This window comes from Strigops habroptila, chromosome 6 (genome assembly GCF_004027225.2).
Source record: "Strigops habroptila isolate Jane chromosome 6, bStrHab1.2.pri, whole genome shotgun sequence".
Classification (NCBI taxonomy): Eukaryota; Metazoa; Chordata; class Aves; order Psittaciformes; family Psittacidae; genus Strigops; species Strigops habroptila.
This window is the reverse complement of record NC_044282.2, coordinates 6848152-6873639: the sequence shown is the minus strand read 5'-3', so window position 1 is coordinate 6873639 and position 25488 is coordinate 6848152. Positions and strand designations below refer to the sequence as shown.

The 25488-nt window shown below is 38.2% G+C and overlaps 1 protein-coding gene across 21 annotated transcripts in view; it reads right to left on the bottom strand.

The window, feature by feature from the left end:
- Nucleotides 1–526: 526 nt before the first annotated feature.
- Nucleotides 527–25488, bottom strand: part of PTPRK (protein tyrosine phosphatase receptor type K) — a 397787-nt gene continuing 372825 nt past the window's right edge. For 15 of the 21 annotated variants that reach the window (XM_030489190.1, XM_030489195.1, XM_030489192.1 and 12 more), the window contains 16 exons: nucleotides 24621–24805; nucleotides 22774–22861; nucleotides 21885–21961; nucleotides 21673–21690; nucleotides 19248–19284; nucleotides 17420–17517; nucleotides 16615–16731; nucleotides 15310–15464; nucleotides 14109–14244; nucleotides 11994–12143; nucleotides 11250–11423; nucleotides 8179–8310; nucleotides 7836–7961; nucleotides 5590–5753; nucleotides 4235–4370; nucleotides 527–1803 (listed from right to left, as the gene is read on the bottom strand). In XM_030489190.1, the coding sequence (XP_030345050.1) occupies nucleotides 1750–1803; nucleotides 4235–4370; nucleotides 5590–5753; nucleotides 7836–7961; nucleotides 8179–8310; nucleotides 11250–11423; nucleotides 11994–12143; nucleotides 14109–14244; nucleotides 15310–15464; nucleotides 16615–16731; nucleotides 17420–17517; nucleotides 19248–19284; nucleotides 21673–21690; nucleotides 21885–21961; nucleotides 22774–22861; nucleotides 24621–24805 (1847 nt within the window). In that variant the 3' untranslated portion in view covers nucleotides 527–1749. The remainder of the gene's footprint in view (nucleotides 1804–4234; nucleotides 4371–5589; nucleotides 5754–7835; nucleotides 7962–8178; nucleotides 8311–11249; nucleotides 11424–11993; nucleotides 12144–14108; nucleotides 14245–15309; nucleotides 15465–16614; nucleotides 16732–17419; nucleotides 17518–19247; nucleotides 19285–21672; nucleotides 21691–21884; nucleotides 21962–22773; nucleotides 22862–24620; nucleotides 24806–25488) is intronic. The other 6 variants (XM_030489193.1, XM_030489199.1, XM_032919997.1 and 3 more) reach the window with 1 other exon arrangement.

Here is a 25488-nt window from a genome sequence, read left to right as displayed (position 1 = left end):
ACAATGGGCAACAAAAGGAAAAGACTTTTTTTTACATCTGGAAGAGGTGGCGCTATGCAATACAGATGGAAGCACTGAAATCAAAATTTATCTAAACATTTTGCTGCCATTTGTAGTGTTGGTTGGGTAACTCCATGTGTCTGAAATAAAGGAAGACGCTTAGGGCATAGACATGACATGGAGTCTTCTCAAATACTCCCTGAAACACTGGGGTGAAAAATAATATCGTTTCCTTTTGAGGTTTTCCTTATCCAAATATATCGGTCTTTCAAGACAAGAATGATTCCTTAACAAGGACAGTAACTGAGAGAGTATCAAAATAGGAAATAAAATAAATAATCTTTAAATAAAAGTTTAATTCACTCTAACTTTACAGAATATTTCAAAGCACCATATCATTTTACGGTCAGTTCTAAAAAAGACAACAAGAGACTGGAATGATTTTAGCTGGTAAAACGTAGGAAACCTTGTGAATAAATGGATACAAGCTAGGTGAAAGCACAGTCATATTTTTGTACACAACAACTATAATCAGAATCTGGCATTGGTTTATTCAAATTTTGCTTTCTTGGAAGCAAAGCTTACATGTTCGTAAACATCAAATTAAACATTGCTTAATTTTACAATTTGCTGAACAAATACTTTCTTACCCTGAAGGGCATATGTAGAGCCATCTGTCTGTCTTGCAGTTCTCCTGTTGACCTGTGCTTCAATATTTTTTTAAACAATTGGTTCATTTACAATTCTAATGGTGCTTAAAAATTTCTTCCAATATTGTGCAAGTCATAGGCAAGCCCATTTTGATGTGTGCCCTTCCTTACATAGTTTTTTGATCAGTACTTAACTAATGCAACTGTGAAAAACTATACATTTTCAGGAAAATGTTTTGATTTTGGTCCTGTAATTAAAGACCTTCTATAATCGAGTTGTTTACATGGATTCGAATCACAAGCATGTACACAACAAAACCACTATACCAATGTTTCTTGGTCTATGCATAAAAAGTATGTCTTCTACTTACACTAAAACATACAAAAAATAAACTACAAAAATTGTTTACACTTGATTTCAGCAAAAAAAGCTTTCTTCAAGAAAAATGGTTCTTCTTTTTCCAGCCATCAAAAAAGGAATGCAAGTAAACAATAAATACATGTGCTTTCTCCATATAGACATATTTACACTTGAGTCTTTGGCTTATGTTTAAGTTTCTTTATAAAGATCTTTATGTGATCCAGCCATCATTGCACATTAAAACAAAATAAGCCAGGTTTTTTTTTCTTTTACTATACATAATATATATATGCAACACTTGAAACGTATAAGGAATGAACCTTACTATCAATTTGCACTGGTATTGTACTTTAACAATGTATCAAAAGAAAAAAAAAAAAGAAAAATTAATACCATATAGGAAATATTGATACATGCAACAGATGGTCGCTCTACTGTAATTGAGAGACGGCTGCATATACAAACACTGAAAAGTCCTAATTTGGGCAAATCTCTTCTGACTGTAGTTTTCATTAAATAGTATTTATGTGGCACTAAATGTTGATACTGTATACAAGCATAGAAACAGATTGAGTTTTTTTATTAAGATACACAACTTCATAAGAAAAATACTTTGCATTTAAAATTTAAAATCCCTCCCCCCTTCCCCGAAAATCTTTCTTCACAGGATCAAGAACTGTTGTCAAAACAGCTTATTGAGATTCATGTATTTGGTGAACTTTGTCACATCCATTCTGACTAAGAGGATTCCAGGTACTCCAGTGCAACATCATAGCAGAAGCGATACTGCTCCTTTAAGGGGAAAGTGAACAAAAAAAAAGAGAAATTAAAATTCTAAAGTTTTAGCAGGAATATCTACAAACACGAATAGTCTTTGCTAACTGCTATGCAATTTTAACTTGAAGTCTGACATGCGTGTTTTGGGGTTTCTTTTTCCTATTACACAAGTAAAATATATTACCAGCTCCAACTGAAAACCTCACCCTAACCAACGAACTGGAAAAAACCTGACCGTGAAATGCAATGATTTGCTTCTCTGATTTTTAAAGCTTCTGAACTAGTTTATCAAACATGAAAAGTTCCCCTGTCAGTCAGAGCATTCTTGCAGTAAAAGCACCTCGACTCTGACATACCATTTATACCTAAGTTAGCTGATACTGAGCAGTTAACTAGTGCCTGCTGCTTGGGCAGCCAGTGAATGGCTGGGGAATACTAAACTGTGATGCAGAGCTGCTCGGGGCTCACAGCCCGTTCATACAGTCATGTGGATGTCAGATACACATTTAAAAGAGAAGTTAAAGCTCAGAATTTCATTGTGGTTAGTATCCAAATTTATATGTGGATCTCCTTAACAAGGCTGCTGTTCAGAGCTGACGCTGAGGGAGAGGGAGGAGGAAGGCGAGAGGAGAGGGCCTGAAGAAGAAAAAACAAGGGAAATTAATAAAATCTCTACTGTCTTTGTGACCTAACAAAGCAAATCTGCTTTTGTGATTTATTTTTGTTTGCAAAGGAAGCTAGCACGATGCATTTGCAGGAAGCGGTGGGGATATCTTAAAGGCTTTATTGCGCTGCTCGTTTTTGTTATCTGATCATGTCGCTGAATGTAGGGCACATGACAGTGTTATATATTGGCTTTCCTGGTTTGTTTTCTAACTAACAACTCGACAGCTGCTGCTCTTCAAGAGTTCTGAATAAAAACCCCCACAAGAGAAACACATAACTACGGAAATTCAGTAACTGCAGACTAAAGCTACAATGGAATTCAGGACTATTTTGAAACGAAATATAAGTTTACAGACCATTTATAAGAAACACGCACAATCTACCTTGGCCTCCCTTTACAGTGACACAAGTAATTTTCCATGTGATCTGACCTGTTTTCCTCACAGCAGTGAAGTGAAATTCAGGCAGCAATTCAATATGTTGTGTCTCAGACATCTATAGTACAGCAGACTGCAAAGTATTTGTGGCAAACCCAGCGATACCTAGCCCAATGTCACTGCTGCTACAGGATGCTCTATCTGTTCACATTTGAACCATCTTCTTAATTTATGTGGTGGCAAGGGTTGGAAGCGATGCACAATAATTAAGCAAATCATGCCACAGGAGCTACTGATACTAGGCAAACAATGACACCTGGAAAAAAGGGCAATATGGGAAGAGGCAGCTACCGCCATTTTGCTCAATATGCAAGTTCACAAGGTCAGAAGCAATTTTCACTATGCGTAAACTGCAAAATGTTTTTAATTTCAATTGGCATCCCTGATTTTTATGCTGTAGGCAGCCATATGGCTGAAAAGTGACACTGGCTGCTGGTAGTGTGAGAGTCAAATGGCAGAATCTCCCAAACACTGTCTAACCTGCTTTCACGTACACCTGCAGGAAGGAAAAAAATCCATTTGGAAGAATTTTTTTAAGGACTTTCCACAATGTTCAGTTTTCGTGACTGAAGGATTGATCACTTAGATACATATGCATTCATACTATATGCATAAAGATTGACCAGAAAAGTGAAGGTTATTTTGAGTTCTGGCAATGCACAGATAAATATTTAATCTTGTGGTTTTGCTAATTCAGGCTTATATTGTTTATATTAGTTCATTGTTTATATTGTTTACTTTTTAGGTTCACTATTGGACTCAATAATCTTAATGATCTTTTCCAACCTAAAGGATTCTATGATTCTATATATTCATTTGCAACATACTAGATCCAAGTCTTTGATTTTAAAGTTCTGAGGTATTACTTTGACTACTACAGATCCGAGTAACAAACATTATCATTATTCAAGACAGCTTCCAAAGCAGCAGTTGTTATTAAGAAGCAAAATATTCACATCTCTAGCTACTAATCTAGACTTTGCAGCTCATTCGTACCAAGAAGAAATGCCTTGCTGTGTGAAATTTCAAGATGCTTTGTGTGAGCACAACCCACTGCAACTTCTCTTCAAATAGATAGGTTATTTTGGGAGATTAACGTGCATTCTGTTAACTCAGAACGTTTTCTGTGAAAAGCATGGTACCATTACAAAAGGAGTAAAACGCTTAGCCTGGCCTCTCATGATACTGACTTGTGTGTACACTCAATAAATGTCCCTTTCTTCTTGTGGCACAAACAGGTTTGCTTGGGTTTTGTGGGTGCAGGACTGAGAACGCAGCTCACACAACAAGAGAGCGTCTGGCTCCCCGGCTGTTTGCAGTAACCCCGATGGGCTGGTGCTTACCGGAGTCTCTACCATGTTGGGCTTACTATTCCGTAAAGTCTTCACGGCATGGAAAACGTCCACCACATTCTGCCTTTTTACCATCTCAACCACAATGCCGATGGCACAGAACATCCCGCTCCGGCCACCACCGTTTCTGTACGCAAGGAAAAGAACTGGTTAAATGTCACTTATGGTGCAAGAGAGCATCCAAAATGCACTTCTGTTCTTTTGCTCTGTAAGCATGAGTGATTTGTGAGTCTCACACAGAGACTGGGCTTTAGCAATCTCCTTGCAGCTCCAGTGGGTTTGGTCTGAAACATTTGCTGCCTCTGACCTTCCTCTCAATTACTTTATTTTAATTCTTCCCTTACAGCCCACCATGCTGCCCAGCTATGCTATAGCCTAATTTGCATAGACATTAGAAATCAAACCCCAAGTTCAATGGCAAGTACAACATTTTCCACTTAAATCTCATTTAAATTATCCTATAGTATGAGGATTACCTAGCCAGGGTAATGCCAAGGCATCACTGATTTCATATCTTGTTGACCTTTGGGGATACTTCTGAACTATTTTAATCTTAATTTCAAAGAAATTAAGGTAGGTATTTCTTCTTATTAAGTTTAAATTAGACAGAAAGTTCTGCAGATAATGAGGAGAGGTGGGCAGAAAGGGGACACAAGTTAATTCTGAATGCTGAAACAGAGCCTTTTTAAAAAAGTAAGGAGAAGTTCAATTTCTAAGTTTTAAACTCTATATTTTAGTAAGGTAGGAGAGATATTGGTCATTCTCTGCTTAGTGAGAAAAAGACGCCACCTTTTCAAAACTCCTAAACCAGCTGCCATTTAAATATCAGACTCGGATAAATAGCCAGCAGTCATTCACCAACAGTAGTTTTAGGATCATGTACTGTGCTATACAACTTTTCTCTCATTTCATACATCCACAGTTTTCAGACTAAAATCCTCAAAATACAGTAGGCCTTCTAGAAAAAATTCAATACACAATATGCAAGAGATAGATACACACAAAGTAACTATTTGGCACTTAGAATAAAAGACTTCCTTACTGAAACTGTACACATTTTGTACATTTTGTAGCTGAAAAACATTCCAGCATGTACAGAAGGAGACAATACACAGTATCATTGCAGTATTATGTCCAAAATACTCATTCCTATGGTACCTTGAACTAACACAGACAAATCTGAAAGTCAACCAAAAGCCAGCCTACAGTAGCAGTGGTACTTTTTTGGTTTTTTTTAATAAAAGAAACAAGGGCATGGGCAAAAGAATGTAACCATAAGAACACCACTTGAACTAATTTAGAAGCATTTATTTCAAGAGCAATTTGACTTTCTCCCAGTTACTCACAGGCAATGGATGATGGTCCGGCCTTCCCCTTCTTCACATTCCTCTTGCCATTTTTCAACCTGGAGAATTAACTTCAAGAAGGATCTCTTGGAAGCTGGCACATCTCTGTGAGAAGCCCATCCCAAATACTGGAATTGCTGCACCATCAGATAGCCCTCTTGTGGCTGAAGGGAAACCAAAGAGCTTTAGGTCAATATGGCGTCTTTACGTCTCGGTTTAGAAAACCAAAATATAAAACTGACATGAAACCTAAGTGTTTATATTATTGTGTGTAAACACCTAATAATAATTAGGTTTTAATCTTAATTTCAAAGAAATTAAGGTAGGTATTTAATATAAACACCTATAAGTAAGGTAGGTAAGTAAGTAAATAAGGTAGTAAGTAAATAAGGTAGGTATATAATATAAACACTTGGGTGTTTATATTATTATATATGTGTGTGGAGTGAGTGAGCACTGTTCAGTGCTTAGTAACTGACTTAAATCACAACAATTATGGGCAGATTCCAAAACGTACATACATTGCACGGTAGGGTCTCTATTAATTTGTATCACTTGAGCTCAAGGAAGATGTCAAAAAGGGAAAAAAGGGAACTAGACTGAAGGCAACATCACAGTTTATCAATCGCTAATGTAATCTATCCTGACTTATTCTAAATGTAAAACATTCCCTAGATTCTAAGTGTCAAAGGGTTTTATCCTTAACATCAATAGTAAATTAAAACCATCACTGTTAAATTCTTAGACCTACAAAAATTGAGAGATATACCTTTTGGTTCCTATGCATGAACTGACCCCATTATAAATTAACAATAAGTAATACTGGTGAACAAATATGGCTGTTTTCCTTGAAATCTTGCCAGATTATGATAATCATGAGAGCCTTGCTGCCAGTCTCTGAGCCTTCTATGTGCTAGATGCTACACAGGGGGAGCTTTGAATACAATTACACTGTCACAAGAAAGGCCTCAATAATTGGAACAATAAATAGTCTATTCAGTTTCTTGGAGCTGAAGATGATAAAGAGGAGTAGGAATATGGATTTTAGAAAATCCACAGGTTTCAGAACAGAGCAGAGAGATATTTAGAAGGAAGACATAAAGGTGAAAAGGCATGTGAGACAAAGAGAAGTAGAGGAGTAGAAAATCAAAACATGGTAAAAAGAAGAAATGGAAAAAGTGAAAATAAGAAGTGGCACTCCCCCTACCCCCCCCCCCAAAAAAAAAAAGAAAAAAAAAAGGGAGGAAGTCTCAAAATATAACAAAAAAATGCTATGGCGTAATATTTGCCAGTGTGCCTACACTGTAGCTTCCTGTAGTTTCCAAACAAGGTATGAAGAGCCAAAAATGTTTTTCTTAGCTCTGAATATAAGCAAAATAAGTTTGGCTAAAACACTGGCCACATAAAAACTGATCTCTGCACCTTGAAAAATGAAAATTTGACAAAAAAAAAAAAAATCCCCTGTGCTTTGTATACACACATCAGTTTTTCCCATAGCTATTTTTCAACGCTAATGAAAGTTAAATGTACACTCCAAATAGCAATTGGTGGTGGGTAAGTTCAGTACTGGATGATACAAAGTAGTAATGGTGAGTAAAATAGGGATTGCTGGTTAACTGTACATAAAAAGGTCACACAAGCATCTGTAACTCTTTTAGTGTAGGCAACATAAGTGATTTATCGTGGTGAGCTGAAGGAGAAGACGCTGTGTGGCAAACAAGGTTTGAGAAGATACTGTGATAGTGTGAAACATTAAGTGACAGCAAGGTGTGAAAGACCTGACAAGAATGCAAGACTGGCACTGTGACTAAAGTTGAGAAAGAGATGATCAATGTAGGTCAAGGCACAGTGGTGCAGAACCCTTGAGAGGCAGAGGAGCTTTCAGAGTTTTTTCACACCCCACTTTGCAGGGTGCCACAATCCTCCTTTTATGTTGTGGTTCTCACATCTGAGGCTGAGAAGGTGCTGGTTGCATAACCAGCCTCAGCCCTCCTGTTCCTGATTCTGCACGGAAAACGTCTTACGGAAGCTATGTATGCCTGTCACTACATGTTCATTACAGGGATATTTCTATTTCTTAGACACTAATACTTGTTATTGATATCTGTGATGTTTGACTGACTGACTGGGGTAATGCCTTAACAACATGAGTATTTTACTATTATTCAAAATTAAAAACCACAAGAGCCTAGACAGCGTTAAGAAAGACATATTTTTCCATTATACATTGTTATGATAATGCTTACTCTTGTTAGATTGCATATCCTGAAAATTCGGTTTATGACATCGCAGTCCATTGAACATGACATGCATTCCACTTGGATGGGACCATACCGCAGTATCCCTTCCTCAGGCCAGTACTGTGGGCAGCCCTGTGCCAGGCATAATTAAAAGGTAAGTTACAACTTGAGTGCTGCCTTATTCCACCGCAGGCATCTCATCTAACCTTTGCTGAGCAACTAGAGTTAATTGCCGTAGAGCAGAGAATAACTGTAAAGTCACTGCACTGCTCTGCATTTTGATCATGTAGTGGATCCAAAATGATTAAAGCATGCGAAGGTACATGGAAAACTTCAGCCCCAAACTAACCTGTGCTAAGTCGACTTCATTCAACATCACAAGAGACGTACAGCCGTAGTCATACACTAATCTCCAGAAATCTTTCACAGTGTTTGGTAGAGGATGTTGTGTGACAATAAAAGCTGCTGGCTGCCTGTAGCTCTGTAAAGGCAAACGATTTTATTAGCACTGGTAGAGGAAGTACTTAATAACTTCCACTCCAACAATGCAACAGAAAAAACATATAAATAGAACAAAGCTGCAACATCAATTACACCAGATCTCACCAAAGCTGTTAAAGTTAAAAATACATTATTGTCTCCAGTAAGAAAAAAGAGGTTACTCTGTTCAGGTCTGCCTTCTGTTTTGTTCATATATGCATGGGTGCTGAAGATGCTTTTCAGGGCTCTGCTGGGCTGGGGCTCAGGCAACTGTGCTCCAGGCACTGTGCTGAGAAAACCAAGCAGAAAACCTACTCCCCATGTTACAAAGAGGGGCACAGAAGTCTTAGAAGGTCAGCCCATCCACAGCAGGTTACACATGAGATCTGTGACTAAACTGGCTACTAAGCTCAATCCCAAATTCTGTTTTGGAACCACAGCCACAGGGTCTGACCTTCAGGTCTACTGAGGCCCATTTGCATCAGAAAGCATAAGGTAAACAGCAAAATACTATTTCCTGTCATGACAGCAGATTTTATTCTCTGTATGTTGCATTATACACAACTGCAAATAGGGATTTCCAGCCTTGCATGCATTAGCTGAGCAGAGGGGCTAATTCCCTGGAGCACGTGAATTACGAGCAGCAAGCAGAAGAGGAGAAAACAGTTTTTTGCAGGCAATTCGCAACTATGCACGGACGAGTTTTGCAGTAAAGGAATACAGATATGAACTGACAAGGAAGCACCAACAGGTTAATCAGAAAGAGAGTAAGATGGTGAATATTCTTGTAGGCGGATGGGACTGTAAGTCACCAGTTTGAAGATGAAGTACGGGGACTGCTGTATGCAATGCAGAGATCTCTGTGTTTAGCATCCATGCTAGTACCAAAAGCAGTTTGGCTGTTTTTTTTACTGAATTGAATAGAGTAAGTTAACCTAGGAGAAAGACCTGATAGGGCAACTAAACCATATGGAAGCTTGCTTGCTTGAAGATCGATGTGAGGGACCTTCATGTACAAAGTGTCGAGACATCCTCAAAGAGCGTAGCATGAGGCCCAGAAAAAAACAAATACAATTCTTTTCACTCATCTATTTGCTCCGAACTGTGAGGATAACAAATTAGTGTCTTTAGCATCAGTACTTGTTTGACAACAGAAAAAGGAGGCTGACAATTTTTTTCCTCTATGTTTGCTAAACTTTTCTAATGCAGGAAGCATACTGGTGTAGTAGCAGCTTGTGTCCTACTGGTCTGCCCAGGGAGCAAAGAGGAACAACCAATATTGATTCTTCCCTTGTTTTTTTAAGAAATAAAACATGTACTAGCTGATGTCTTCCTGTCCCTATTCCCCATCATTTCTGGTCTTTCCCAAAATGAGAGAATGCACTGAGATGATCAGGTTTTCAAAAAGAATAGGCAGGAGATCTGCTGTCACACAGGGAAGCAGACACCTTCTTGTGGGAACACAGGGACAAGCTTCCATTGTCTGTGGAAAGGGAAAAGCTTCCATTTCTGTTTTGCTCTTGAAATCCCCTTGCTTTGCCTAGCAGAGGGGTCCCTCTCTCTGAATAAATCAGTCTTAAAGAAATGAACAGAGGAGAAAGGGCAAGAAAAAGCATTTATTGCCCAAAGTTTTAACGCTGTACTTATAGCCTTGTTATATGCCTGCACTGTAATATATTACTTTTTTCCTCTGCTGTTTTTCTCCTTTTGTTACTACCATTTCTGTCTTTCCTTACTTGCCTCTGATTGCATATGGCATTGCTAGGTTCCTGTCCCTGCCTGCCACACACTGTTACATATTCAGGGTCCTCCTGCCATCCACCCATTCAGCCTGAGCTGTCTTCTTTTCTCCCCAAACCACACTCCTCTCTGTACCTGCATTGGTTGGTCCATAGCACATCAATTTTATCCAGGTGCTTAATGTAATTTTAACTGCAATTGAAAACAATTTTGGTTGCTACCAAAATTCTGCTCACTGCTTTAATTCATCCATTCAGCCCCAGTGACTCCCTAATAGATTGGTCTCATACATGCTACTCCTCTATTTTTGTGGCACAATAGCTAATTGTGAGATTAGGCACTGCATTTTTCTAGGAGTTCAAATGTTTCCTGTACTCTCTCAGGCAGAACTCCAGGATGAATATACCATTCAGTCCTGATGATTTCTGCTGCTATTTGTCATTTTATTTCATCATCTCTTCTTGACACTGCAGTTTGTGACAGCACTTCATTTCTGAGGAAGGGGAGATGCTCCTGGAAATCAGGCCAGTTAAGTATTTACTGTTAAGGTGGCTTTAGGGGCCTAACTTTGGAAAAGCTAATAGCAGGCACAGGCAGGCATCTGACAGCACATGCAATGAACTGCTTTATTGATCAGTCACCTATAAGCAGGTTCACCTCCACTTTTCCTATTAATTCACCTTTTCCCCTGACAATACTTCTGTCACTCAAACTTCAGCTTTAAAGAGCTGCAACTCAAAATATGAACAACAAAAATCCCAACTCTATCTCCAAACATGCCAAAGAAACAATTTTTTCTTCTTCCCCTGTCTCTCCTGCCTCAATATATGTAGCCTTTTTGATAAAATAGCAATAGTAACCTCCTGCTCAGGTAGATAATATTTACTTCTGAACAAACAGCAGATTTCTAAGATCCTGTTGAGATTTGGAGGGCTGGAGACTAGAACTTTATATAATGCTGTTGAAAAAGAGAGATTTCCTGTAGGTCCCACAAAGATGCAAAAGACTAACAAACCTTCTGAACAAGCAAAACAAACTGGTGGGGTTTCTTACCCGTTCCCCCCATCCTTCTTCATTAGGACTGTTTTAGTGGGCACTACAGTAAGAAAGAATTGCCCTTTCTTAAACCAGCAAGTGCTCTCTCTCATATTACACAGCCTTTCATGGCACACTACACAGACAAAGAAGATAGTCTCTTACATCCATAAGAGCAGCATTGATGTAGTTGCTGCTTTCCCCATCAATAGTAATTAAGAAAGGCAGACATCTGTCAGGTGGCAGCATATCCATGAAGCGGTTCTTGTCATGGTTCCTTGGCAAGCAGGCTATGCTGCAGTCCTCCGCTTGCAGGCGAGGGGTCACAGAATTCAGGGTCTAAGGGAGAAAGGATGCTCACTTTAGCATGCTGAACTAACATAACGAACTCGAGGTTCCCCAAGTTTTAATTTAAAATATTGCAATATTACAAAAAGTGAGGCATTACCAAGAAAACATTAGCAAAAAAGAGCTCCTATCTGTTTGTTGGATATGTTGGGGCTTTTCAAGCAGGGGTTAAGCTGCAGGTGTAAAAGGCATTCTGCATACCACTGAACTGATTTCTGCATGACACCATCCCCTCTGAAAGGAATAGAACAAAAAGGATTCTTTGGAGCCCTAAAGAGTGATGCCTTAGCTGTGCAAATGTAAGCCAAAACTCTCTGTGGTTCCTAGTCAGTGCTCTTTATTCCAGACCGATACTTACTGCAATTTTATTCAAAGGAGGATAGTCCATATTTAAACAACTTTGCAAAGCACATAAACGTAGATGCTTTATTTTGTGGACTAAAAGTAAGAGACCAAATGCTATAAACATGATATAAAACCCTTTTCCCTTAAAATAAATTAAATGTATCTAGACGCAAAAAAATTGTTGTCACATGAAGAGTTAGTAGGAACTGTGAATACCTGAAACTCATCTTTGAGATGCGAAGAGTTTGTCTGAGAGTCTATTCTAATCATATCAAAATAAGCAGCTTTGAATTCGCAGACAGGAATGGCAGTTTCTCCACACAGGCAAGCTTCTAGAATGGCATCATGAATAAAGATGTACTGCTCCTACCAAATTAGGCAAGGAAACAAAAATTATAGCAATTTAAAAACAATAGATCTTTCCTTCTTTTAGGATAAACAGATGTCCCGCACACTCATTCAAGGTAGTGTCCATTTAATTAATAATTAAATAATGCTTCAGTATAAACACAATCTTGTCCTAATTGGGATGTAGTTAAAAGGACGTTTTCATGACCAATTTAAATTCAGTAAAACTTAACAGAACAGGCATAGCAATACATTTAACACGAGTTTTTCAGTTTTCTTGTGATGCCTGTGGGATTCTGCATATCTGCCAGTGACATGTTGGCTTTCCTCATTTTGTTTTTTTTTAAAATAGCTTTCAGTCTTATCATCCTAGCAGAAAGTGTAAATTGCTTTAGGCACTAGTAGTGTGATTAGCAATTATTTGGCACACTGCGTTCTCCTATGCGTGCGCAAGCTAGTACACCAAGCTGTCTGATAGCCAGCTCTAGGCCAGTAATAAATTCAAGCATGTTCCAACAGAAACAGCATTTTGTCACTTTTTTCCCCTGACTTGCCTTAAGATATCCTGAGTCCTAGACAACTGCATTACTGTTTCAATCAGGCCTCCTGTCAATTTTTACACAATGCCTATTATATTTACTCACCTTGAGAGTAATAGGTGTAAATCATGTCTACACAGCACATTGCTAGAACTGCACCAGCTTCACCTAACTAGTGTGGATACCAATAGGTTATTAACAGCACAAACTTAAATATATGGCTGTAACGAGAGCACTTGTCTAGGGACCATGGCCATATTCTGGCCTTACAGCTTCAGCTGTTTTACCCACATAGCTATGGACCTACTGCTATTACTGTATAGATAGATAGTTGTATAGATAACCATCACGAGAACTTGCTTCAATTACAGCTTTATTTTGCTGTTTAAGTATGAACCTTTGGGAGAACACAAGAGGTAAGAGGCAAAAGGGAGAGACAGACAAAGAAACAGCAGTAGGGGTGTTAATTCACATGCAAGAGGAGATTAAACTGGGATGGTTAAAGCAGTCACACTGAAACACTCAACCCCATGCACTTCCCAAAGATTAATGGCCCTATAGCAGAGGTAGCTGATCAGGAACATTTACTTGTTCAATTGCCACAGGTTGCAGCGTCGAATAAAAACTGCACCAAATTACTTTGATATGCCTGGCTGCCAACTGCAGAGATTTCCACGTGGTCACAGATGAAATAACTTCTCAGGTAGATGTCCATATGGAGGACAGAAGCGGCAAACCACTTGCCTTAATCAATACCCTATGTTTCTGTGGAGGGTCAGTGATACTTAGGTGGCAGAATCAGAGCTGTTATAGCTTCATCACTAAAGCAATGGTTTTACTGTGGAGTTGTTGAAGGCATGACAAAAGACAAAACGGGTAGAAAAGAAAAAAGGCTTGGCAATGAGGTTTATTAATAAAAACAGCAAATAAAACATGTACTGGTGATTATCTGAAATATCAGATAATGGTGATTATCTGAAAAAGAAAAAGCTTTGGCAATGAGGTTTATTAATAAAAACGGATAGCAAATAAAAACAGAGGTGAAAAGGGAGAGTGAAGTGGATATAAAGCTCTACAGGTAAGTAAAATTATGGACAAAGAGATTGGAGAGTCTAAAACTAGTGGCAATATGCTGAAATTCCAACTTTGGGTTCCTGGAAGTGCTGATACCAGAGCTAGGGAGAGGAAACAGACAGGCCTATTGTAGGGTCCTCCCTGAAAAGATCCTCCTTGCTTTCTTTTTGTCACAAAGTTAGGTAGGCAGTTCTTGGTATGGAGACTCAAGGAGCTGGCACCATCCTGGTTCTGGGTGCTGTTTGTATTGAGCAATGCTCCCCAGCAAAGATAACCCCTCGACAGGGCCATTACTTGCTCTTTTCAGAGTAACAGTGAAATATGACACATTTCAGAAAGCATCAGGTGCTTTGAAGGTAAACTACTATACCTCTGTCTGTACCATGTTGATGCGACGAGACCGCAAGGCTTTGACGCAGTTGTAGATATCCACAACACCTTCTCTTTCTGCCATATCTAACATGATATCAATCACAATATAACAACCTGTCCGTCCAGCACCAGCACTAAAAAGAATCAGTAAATACTGTTAGGAATAGCCCCATGAAAGCACCCACAAACTTTATAAACCCATCACCAAGAGCATTTTTATGAAGTCATTCAGTTCTTTCATCACAACCACTACCTAATTTTTATTTTCTCTCCTCCCCTTCATAATGTCCTTTAAATATTTTGACATGCCCCAAACAACCTATTTCCATCAGATTTGATCCACTAAGAAACGAAAAGATTGTTTCCTCCTATTATCACCCAGATCAATACTTAACGTAAAAAAGTTATTTAAACAGAAATCTGGAGGATGATTAAGTTTGCGCCCTTCAAAATATCACAGATCTTGTTTTCATTTAATAAGACTAAGGATGATTGCCAAGTGATATATTAGAGTAAGAAACTCAAGTCTATGTTTTAACAGCCAAGCTTTAAGCTGGTTCAGGCCACACATTTAACAGTATCCAGAAGAATCTCTCTTGATTTATTTTGGTTTTATATAAAGCTACAGACAGGTTTGCACAGTGAATTCTTGAAATCTTTAAAGGCTGCATAACTTTGTCTACAGAATGTAATTAAACATTTCACAGTGCTGAAAGAAAATTCTATTTGTCAAAGAAAAATAGAATTTGTTGTTTGTCCCAACAACACAAACCTTGCAAAACTTGCACAGAAAAAAACAACATTCTGTATCTGTTGCCATTAACCTCATTCCATCTTCCTTCACCTACTTGTTTACTTCGATTTAAATTAATAATCTGTTCAGACATTATGTGCAACACCAAGCTATAAAAGCATCTGTAATTCTTGAATGCTGTCACAAAATTGTTGTAGGCTACCTAAAATGATAGCCTGAAGTATCATATGATTTAGCTGGTGCAGAAAAAAGAAAATCTCTAGAATTCGGTTATTTCCAAACATTGCTGTAGACAGCCAAAACCTACTGCAAGGTGAACTAGGCAATTTGAAAAGGGAACAACAAAAACAAAACACTTCAAAATGATGGATGCTTCACAAGAGACTACTGTAAATAATCACATACACAGTTGTGGAAAAAATCAATCTACCTCTTCTGTACACACCTGCAATGGACAACAATAGGCCCTGCGCTAGGAGGGTTGGATAATTTGACTCTCCGTATAAAGGAAAGCAGGCCTGTGGCATTGTAAGGAACTCCATGATCTGGCCAGCCAGTGAAGTGAAACTGTTTAACTTCACGGATTTCATTGTAGCCCCTCTGTAAAAGGCAAAAAAAATTTAAAAAAATTAAAAAATTTATGAAATTCAAAATATTTCACAGACTAGATGTTGTCTGACTCAAATAATGATAGCACTCACTGCTAGAATCTACATGCTGTTTCGTTTCACCGATTATTTAAAGCAAAGACCATACAAAGCTTAAAAATATCATTAGGATTTTTTGGTTTTTTTTAAAGTTCTTAATTTTTACTTTTACCATTTAGTATGCTAGTTTTGCCTCAGTAGGTATTTTTCGTATGGACTTAGATACAATTTGCATTGATTTTCAGAAGTTTTGCTAATTAAGACCATAGCAAGTACAATGATTTACCCAAAGACCACAACTGTATCACATACACTGCATTCACAGGGTTTGTTCTTTGATTAAAGTGAGGTTGACTCAGCAGCATTCAGGGCAGAGTGAATGGAAATGAATCCCGTATGAAGACAGGCTGAGAAAGTTGGGGCTGTTCAGCCCGGAGAAGAGAAGGCTGCGTGGAGACCTCATAGCAGCCTTCCAGTATCTGAAGGGGGCCTACAAAGATGCTGGAGAGGGACTCTTCATTAGGGACTCTAGTGGTAGGACAAGGGGTATTGGGTTCAAACTTAAACAGGGGAAGTTTAGATTAGATGTAAGGAAGGAGTTCTTTACAGTGAGGGTGGTGAAGCACTGGAATGGGTTGACCAAGGAAGTTGTGAATGCTCCGTCCCTGGCAGTGTTCAAGGCCAGGTTGGACAGAGCCTTGGGTGACATGGTTTAGTGAGAAGTGTCCCTGCCCATGGCAGGGGGGTTGGAACTAGACGATCTTAAGGTTAGAGTCCTTTCCAACCCTAACCATTCAAAGATTCTATGAATGACAGGTGTGACTCATAACCCGGTACTAGAGCTCAGAAAGAAAAGGTGACTCAGAGAGGGAAGGGTAGCAGCCAACATTTCTGGGGAAATTTGAAATCCCACAGTGCGATGCGTGTTTGGATAGTGCTGATGCAGTGCATTACATCCATGGTGAGGTAAAGCTGCCTACACTATGGACCTGCTAACCAGACAGAGGGATTTGATACTGTATAGGCACATGCACAAGCATACCCTCCATACTCCTTGCTACCAGGGAACAATATTTTGCCAAGCCCTTTCAGAATGCACTTACCCTTCCCAGAGTGAAGGTCCTGACAACGTACTCCGCAAGGGGCTCCATTTCTACACAAGTCACTTTGAAGTCCCCATAAACTTCTGTGTCGTCAGGCCAGTACTTGTAACACTTGACCTAAATACAAAATGGGAACACATTTTACACCAAAGGAAAAATAAAAGTTTGAGGATACGTTACTGCATGTACTGCATTACACTGCATTTGTTTCCAAAATGACCATGCGCTCATGTGGCTTGTCATAGCTAATGGCTGTTCTGTCAAGTTAAGCACCTGTTACAAGGAGTTTCCACTGCTTTATACAGCCGTACTTAGATGCCAAATTAATTTCTAAATGAGCATTTATATTTTTTTTAGTGCTGAGCTATGGAATACATTTCCACTTATCTTAAACTGGGATGCATTTCATGTCAGTAATCAAACTGTTGCAGGTAATCCCAGGTACTTTATATTACTCCCTGAGGGATGCGTTACTGCTAAACTGTAAATAATTTGCTGATTTCTAGCCAATGACACAGAAGCACATTTACTCACTAGTTCACTTACTCTGTTCATCTGATTGACAATATACAAATCTATTTTGCTGAAATGTGATTTTTGGATTTTTCGCCACTCATGAAAGCATCAGTCTTCTTTAGAAACTGGCTTTGGTTTTACACAACACCATAACTGCAACAATGTCTGGACCCTTTCCCCTCCTCTCAGGATGCAGGGTTGTCCTTCACAAGACTTCTACATTCTGCTGACAGTGTGTCTTAACAGCTTTTCTTTAGGCTCATAGCATTAAAACAAACCAAAAACTTACTCTCCCAACTTCCACTAAATTTGTGACCATCACAACACAAGCTGATTGCTCCTGCCATATCATTCTCCAAAAGTCATACACAGTCTCATGAACTGGACCTGTAAGAAAAAAATCCAGGTAATACTCTGCAAAAAAAAAATTGCAGTCAAAGCAAACACTAAAAGTAAAATTCAGTGCTCTTCAGAGCTGAGACACATGAACACCCTTGTTCAAAGATGAAAGCTTCAGGAAACCACATCATCATACCACACACCAGTTTCCACACTATATTGTTATTTCTAACCAAAGCTGAATCTTCTCAGTTTAACTGAATTACCACTTGAAAGAAATTAATAGCAGTGTTCTACATAGCAAAACACCAGAAGTTGCAAGCTGCTTGAAAACTACAAGGATGCAGCAACGTATCGCTACCTCTAAGTTGCGTTTCTAGATTTGTTTTACACTTGTTAAATATAATGTGTTGAGTGTGAGTTTCTTCAGACGTTCACTGAGGAGATGCCACACCAGAGTGAAGTATTGGTCAGGAGAGTGGGTGCTCCAGATTGTGTGCACTTACCATCAAGCTCCTGGCAAAGTGGCAAGCATGAGTAGGTGCTGAGCCATAAACTTCCCACTGAAGGGTATTTAAACTAACTTAACTGCTTTTCTGTGAAGCAAATAAGGAGCACTTTTTAAAGCTTTGCCTCCTGCTCTGCTGCAGAGACAAGACATGGTCAGTTGAGTGACAGAGGCTTCTACCATGTTACAACCATCTCAGAAACAGCTTCCTGACCACAGTCCAGCAGTAGTATAAACATTGCTGTATATAACACGTCTGAAGACTCAACCATATTCCTTTATATGCTAGATCGAAGGGGCTGCATACAAAAGCAGCAATAATTTTTTGTGTCCTTTACACAATATTATGTGCAAAGATTTACAAATGTAGACTTAACTGCCACAGACCTGTTTAGACAGCACTTACTGTCTGTGCTCTTACTTTTATGTCCACATAAAAAAAAATGTGGACAGAAATTTGAGCATTTTGCTTTAAAATAAGCTTTTAGTTTGTCTTTCCTGTGTGCAGCTACAATCAGCTGAGGGCACAAATAACAGGATATTTCCAGCCAGCTATCTGATTATACTCACAGTTCAAATAATGACACTTCTAAATCTAATTATTTTCACTTTAATTCGTAGCCTCTGATATTTCAGTGCAATCTTAGACTAACCTATTTGTTTTTCCTCATTGTGAGGAATTTTATCAGAAATACAAAATGAATAATTTCCATAGAGATTCAACTTCTTCCTTTAACTCCCCTTTTTATTATCAGGGTGTTATATGATAAAGATTTCCCTCACTTCTTCCTATAAAGAGGCTTTGTCCTTCTCTGGCCTTACTTTACCCAGATTTTCTGAGATAGGGTTTAATTTATCATGACTATCTTCACTGTCTGTGTCCTGGACTAAATCCTAGACAGTAAAATAATACACTGTAATACGGAAAGAAAAATGCCTCAAGGCAGGTTGAAACTGTTCTCTTCCCTGTCTACATGCTTCTTTTCTCTATTCGTCTTCATAATTGGAAATCATAGTAGTAGCTTCTGACTTTATCAGCTGAATTTATCACTGAAAGATTTGCTCAATAGCTAATTAACATGATAAATTAGTGCAATTTTGGCATTTATTCACAATCCACCTGAATATGCTATGTTAATTTACTATACCACAAGATGACAACTCACAATATTGGATATGCTTTATTTTCATCTACTTCCATTTTACCAAAACACTGCTTCACACTACAGAGAACACTTGTTCAGTTTGATTAATGCTGGCAGATTCTTACCTTGGGTTGCAATGTAGTGACTTGGTCTCTGATATCCCTAAAACAGCAATATAAGTTGGTCTAAGTACCACATTACTAACAGAGAAGGGAACATAAAAGCATAAATATACTACAGAATTCTTATCTCTAGACAATGTTTTCAGAACAAACCAATATTTAAGAGCAGCATGAAGCTCAAAACCTAAAAAAATGTTTAATACTGAAAAGGTTCAAATGACAACAGATAAGATGGAAATAAGAATATCTGACTTGAACAGACATTGTAGCATAACTGGAAGGAGTATTCTAGATGGGTCCCTTGGGCCTAAAAATTGGTCCTCTATTGACATTATCTCCCCAGATGAATACATTGGGGCATTTATTTAAAATTTAGTAAAAATTGTCTTTGCCATAAGATTATCTCAGTAGTTGATCTGTGTTCCCAACTTATCCAATATGAAAAAATACACACCTTTTGTCTTATTTTAAATAGAGAATTATCTTAAGGCACAAAGAGGTATGTACCAGAGTCAGAACTAATGGGGACAGAGCTGGACACTGTGTTGTGTGCACAGAACCAAGCTCCTACTGCAGTGGAATCTTCTGCAAATTATTTTGCACTACTGCACAAAGTGTGCATCAATTAGACTGGACATGATACACACAAGTATATACACATACATATATATATAGATATAGATAGATAGATAGATAGATAACCCTATACACCTAAGCTTTTCCAGTTAGCTGGGTCTATGCCAATGCTAGCAGTACTCTACAGCATTAATCGGCTGCATACAAACTACAAGAGAAAGAGCTGCTGCTCTGGAGGAAATAATCCAGGATATATTTTGACGAGCAACATTAGCTACAAAGAGGAAGGAAACTTTAGTTTAGCTGGTGAGAAGACAACACAGAATTTCACAATGTGCAAATGTTAAAGAAATAACTCCAATTATTTTGTAGGTTACAGTTTTATTAGTCCACTTGTTTTAAGTATTGCATTACACAGGAGCACAAGTCCTCAGGTTCCTGGTATTCACAAGATGCTACTAATGTGAAGGATTTCAATGTACCCAAAGATTTTATATCCTTTTCCATGGACTGCTTCATTATCCTATCTCGAGTGAGAGCACCTTCTTCTGGTGCTTATGAAAAAACTTCTGAGTATCTTACCCTTGGCTTTACAAGAGACCAAGATTACATGAAATGACTAAAAAATTTTTCCTGGGGTCCTTCATATCAAGCGCTATGTTCAAATTATGAAAATGAAACCTATGCTATACTGTTTTACACTCAGTAATGCTTTCAAGAAGAAGGTAAAAGTGTCACTTTACAATTGCAAACTGCCAGTTTTAACTTGGTGCTTTCCTGTCTGGTTATATTGAGATTCAATTCACTTCTAAAAAAGAGAAACAACATCCTCGAGGAACTAGAATTATTACAAATCTGGGAGAATTTCCTTGTTTAAAGCCCCAAGCAAAATATCATGGGCCTAACACTTCACAGAAATTGCCATGTTAAAATATCAAAATAAAAAGACAGTGATATACCTGGAGCTAAATTTTTATATCCTGGAAAGTCAAGAGAGTCTTAAATAATTTATCAACTAATACTGGACAGGAAAAATTAGTAAGGTGCAATAGTAAAGAAGAGCAGCCAAAGCCATGTATTTTAAAAACACTTTTACTAGCTATTCCAGTATCTTTTGATTTACTTTGGAATTACTCTGAATATAACAAATTGTTTATTCCTAAGGCATTCATCAGATAAAAGTTATATTTTGTTAATCAAGACACCTGGCAGAATTTGTTCAAATTCCCTGTTTGTATAACCTTTTTTCATTTATAATTTAATTTGTATTTTAATCAAAGTGTGGAATTTCAAACTTTAGAGGTTTTCTGCAAAAGCAACTAAATTTCTACATTAACATAGTTTTTTATATATATATGTGTATATACTTTGTAACACCTAAATTGTTACTAAAAACAAACATACAAACAAACCCCCACAAAAGGCCATCATCCCTCCCTTTTTGCCAAACATATATTACGACTACTCCACAGGTACATTTTCAGACGTGTACAGTACAGCATACAATCCAGCTTCTCACATACAAATGGGAAGGGGAAAAGAAAAGCTAGTGGCTAAAATCATCATTAAAAAAAAAGTGAACAGCAAATTCTCTTTAACAGAGAGGTTCACCTGACTTATCTATCAATATCTAATAAAATTTAGAGCTATGTTACAAGGCTAAATTATCTTTTCAAAACAGGTACAAAAAATATTCACACAAAGGAAATTTTTTAAAGGAACAGATGAGACAAATTAGATGAGGCATGCATAGTTATCGACTGATAAAAATAGAAGAGGAAAGTAATTAATAACAATATCTATATTAAATATTTACAATAGGATGCCGTTATTCACATATAGTGGTACTTACATCCCTGTACAGCCAAATCTACAGCCCAAACCAAAGTCAGATGTGAAAGAAAGCACAACAATGTCAGTGAGTACTAGGACGTAGAACAAGGAAAGTGTACATTTTGTTCTTAATAAAAGAAAGATTTCAATAAATTTGTAGGCATAACATGCAATAATTTCACATAGAGAAGCTGGCAAGTTGAGAGGGAGAAAGCTGTGCAATCCACTCACATCTATGTAGTTGGCATTAATGTAATCTGAAGATGGATCATCTTCAACAGGTTGCAAAATCACCCTGGAGTGGTCATCTGTAAAAACCAAGTGGTTACAGTGCCTTTTTGAAGTGTGATTTTTAAGTAAGATATTACAGTAAGTCATTGAGAAAACCAAAATCAGCTGGCATAAGTGCCTCACAACTTACAATCCTTAAATAGTAAGTGTTTACAGAGAACTACAAAGAACCATTTTGTCTGAGGTTTCCAATTACTTCAAAAACATTCACTAATCTTCATTAAGTGTAGCTGAAAAGTTATCACACTGTTACATGTGGTTAAGAAGACACAAAGAAACCAGATTACTTGCTCAAAGTCCCTTTCAACATCAGCTCTGCTGATGGTAATCTAGAAAACCAGAAGTCCTGATTACTGTTTCCTTACGTCCGACCCTAGATGGCTTCAGTTCATATTGAGACATTAAAGAAAATAAGGAAGTCACAACATAGGGGTTAGTGATGCACTTGGGATTTCATGAAGAAATAACTCTACCTGTTCAGGGACTTCTCCAGTAGCTTCATTCCTGCGTGTTCAATTACATTTGTAAAATAATAACAAATTGCCAATTAATAGAATTAACATCCAAATGAGTACTAGCTTGTCACTGTTATATGCTTACCACAGCTTTCACAAGAGAGATGCAAATGCGAAATTCAGCCTGAGTTATAAAAGGAAGAAAGTTGAACTGCGAAGGACAAAAAAAAGAAAATGCTGGAAAAACCACTTGTCCTCCTTCTCCACTTGGGGTATTAAGCAGCTATGCCACCGGAGACTTGTAAAGAGAGAGAATATGGCACAAGTAACACACGACTACAGCTATCGCTCAAACCAAGGACACCGATACTCACATGCTATAATGTTTCCATAGCGGTTCTTTGTTCTGTTTTGATCCTTCTTAGCGACATCCCAAGAAGCTGACTGCCCCTCAAAGAAACTCTATAAATAAAAATGTTCCGAAAGAAAACATTCTGACCATTAATTTATCTCCAAAAACAACAGTTTAAAAGACCTGCCCTACCATAAAGTAAGTTCAGCTTTGCTTGTCCGCTCTGGTCACCCAGGCAGTACCATGGTACAGAAATATATCTAGAGTAGACAGGAGTCTCTCTCCCTCTGACTCCTACAGGTCAATGAGCAATTCACTAAGGGACTCCAAAGGCATTTCAAATCCTGGCATCGCTGGAAGGCTAAACTTGCTCAGACATCCTTGCTATGGAGGAGCAACAGTAAGCTGAGAAAGCACAGGGAGACCGATTACCCTTCTTGCAAGACACAGTAATATATAACCTATTTACTACAGCATTACACTGCTTTCCTCATATTGCCCAGTAAAACGGCTTTTCTCCCTACAGAGCCATCAGGAAGCCTCCTCTGCCAATATTCATTGTTCATGCTGTTTTTCTTCATATCCCTCCTTCTAGCCACTAGCAAAATTATTCTACATTTTTGAACTCTTCTTAAGAGTTTGACTCTCAGTAGTGATAGAAGCAGCTCTATTCCTCCTTGGCTTTTTCTTCATTGCCCGTAGATATTTTACAGCTGTTGCAGGTCTATGCTATTTTTTCCTTCCAGATGTTCTCTTATCCTGATCTGGGTAAGTTACTTTCAGAAAGTACACAGTAGCCATGGAAACAAAACTTGGATGCACACTCAGAAGCCCAGGCCAGAGCAAAGATGTCATGTATGGTAACAGAAGAAGTAGTAAGTAGGAAAACACCTGATGTGGCACCAGGGACCACCCTCCCCCCCAGCAGTGGTTGACACTTGGTCTTAGCCCTGAAGTTAGGCAGAGCATAACGGAGCATATTTAAGTAAAAGAGAGGAAAAGAGAATAATATTCTTTTAAAAACCAGACATTTATTTATTCCAGTTCTTATGTTACAGTAGAGACAGCTGCAGAAAGGAGAGAAGGTTGAAAACTGAGTCAGAAGAGGTTACTTACTCAGAGAAAACTCATTTTAAACCTAGATATATTGCGAGTGACCTTCGCAGTACCATTCCCATCTTTACTGTGTGCCCTGCCTGATATTCTAATCCCAAAGAATCACAATAGATTCAGAGATCAGAAGCAAAAGGAATCTGTACTCATCTTCTACCTCTAGTGCTGGGATTTTTTTGCTTCTACTTTAACATTCAAGTTGTAAGTAGACATGCTCAGGTCTAATTAGAACTTCAAGACATTATTACCCATGGCATGTCTTTACTGCTTCTCAGCTGGAGTTTAGTCCCAGTATTGCCCTCCTGAGATGCTATAATAAATCATGACAGTGCTTCCAGTCAGTGCTTCTTGCAAAACCAACCAGGTTAAATCTTTAACATAATACAGGAGATTTGCACTGAAGATGGCTCAGAAAGCTCACATAAACTAATTACAATATTTCAACTAAAAAGCAGCAATAAAAGGGTGGCAACTTCTTACAATATGTCAAAAAGATTCAGCAGGCTGTGTCTTCTTATACCCTAAGGAATACACGTTTTTTTTCCCAGGCACTTGTAAAGGCTCAAACCATTGGACTCCATTCACTATTTCATTTTTGGGTTACATATACAGGAACCTTATGCCTGCTTATCTTTATCTGTTTTTCCCTTAAACCCATGACATTTAGTTGCATCCTTTTGCAAGGCAATGCAAACAAAAGGCTCTCTCTTTCAAAGGGATTTTTTCCTAGCAAAACCCCGCTACTGAAGATCTCACCTCATACTCCTCTTTAAATCCATAGCTGTCAGAGGTCTTCATTAGGTTAATATGCTGCAAGAGATCAGCCACCCTGATGGCAGGGTGCAGTTGCCCGGTCTGGTATGGGGATTCTGTGCCTTCGCAGAGGTAACGAGGGACATCCAGGAGCCGGCTGGACTCTGCTGTCACACTGTGATTTTCATCTGTACTCACAAGAAATCAATGCATTAGTTACCTGCGGAGCAGCAACACCTGCTGCCATACATATCACATCTATTTTCAACCTCTTCCTTCAAAAACATGTCTGATTTCTGAGAGTACAAAGTGCTTACTCTCCAGCACATAAATACCATGAAGTACATAAAGGAATTTAACTGCAAACACATACAAAAGTTTGCAATTCTTCATCCTGCAATAAAGATGTCTGAAGAGCATTTTATTTGAAGCTACAAAACTTTATGACATTAATGTACTTGGGAACTCCAGCCTCTATCACCCAAAGTAACTTTTTTAATGGCTAATATGTATCAACAGAAATACTACACCTTGAACAATAAATTAGAATAACTCTGTAGTGGTATCAGCACATCATTTGTCTAAAGCCAAGAAACAATAAATTGATATCCCAGTAAAAAAGAGAAGCAATTATGCTACCACTTCAGAACACCACGTCCATTTGGGAAGACGAATCAGCACTTCAGAGCGGTCATTTTAACAGAGGTCTTTTAGTAGAGAAATGAAATTGTTGAGTATGCTGATTTCAGTGGCAGTTTTTGCTCCGTATAGACAAAGTCCTCTCTAATGCCCTATGCTACACACCAATCCTCTTATCAAAACCAAATGTCAAACCTGCATGAAATGATCACATTTTGTCAATCCCTTCTGT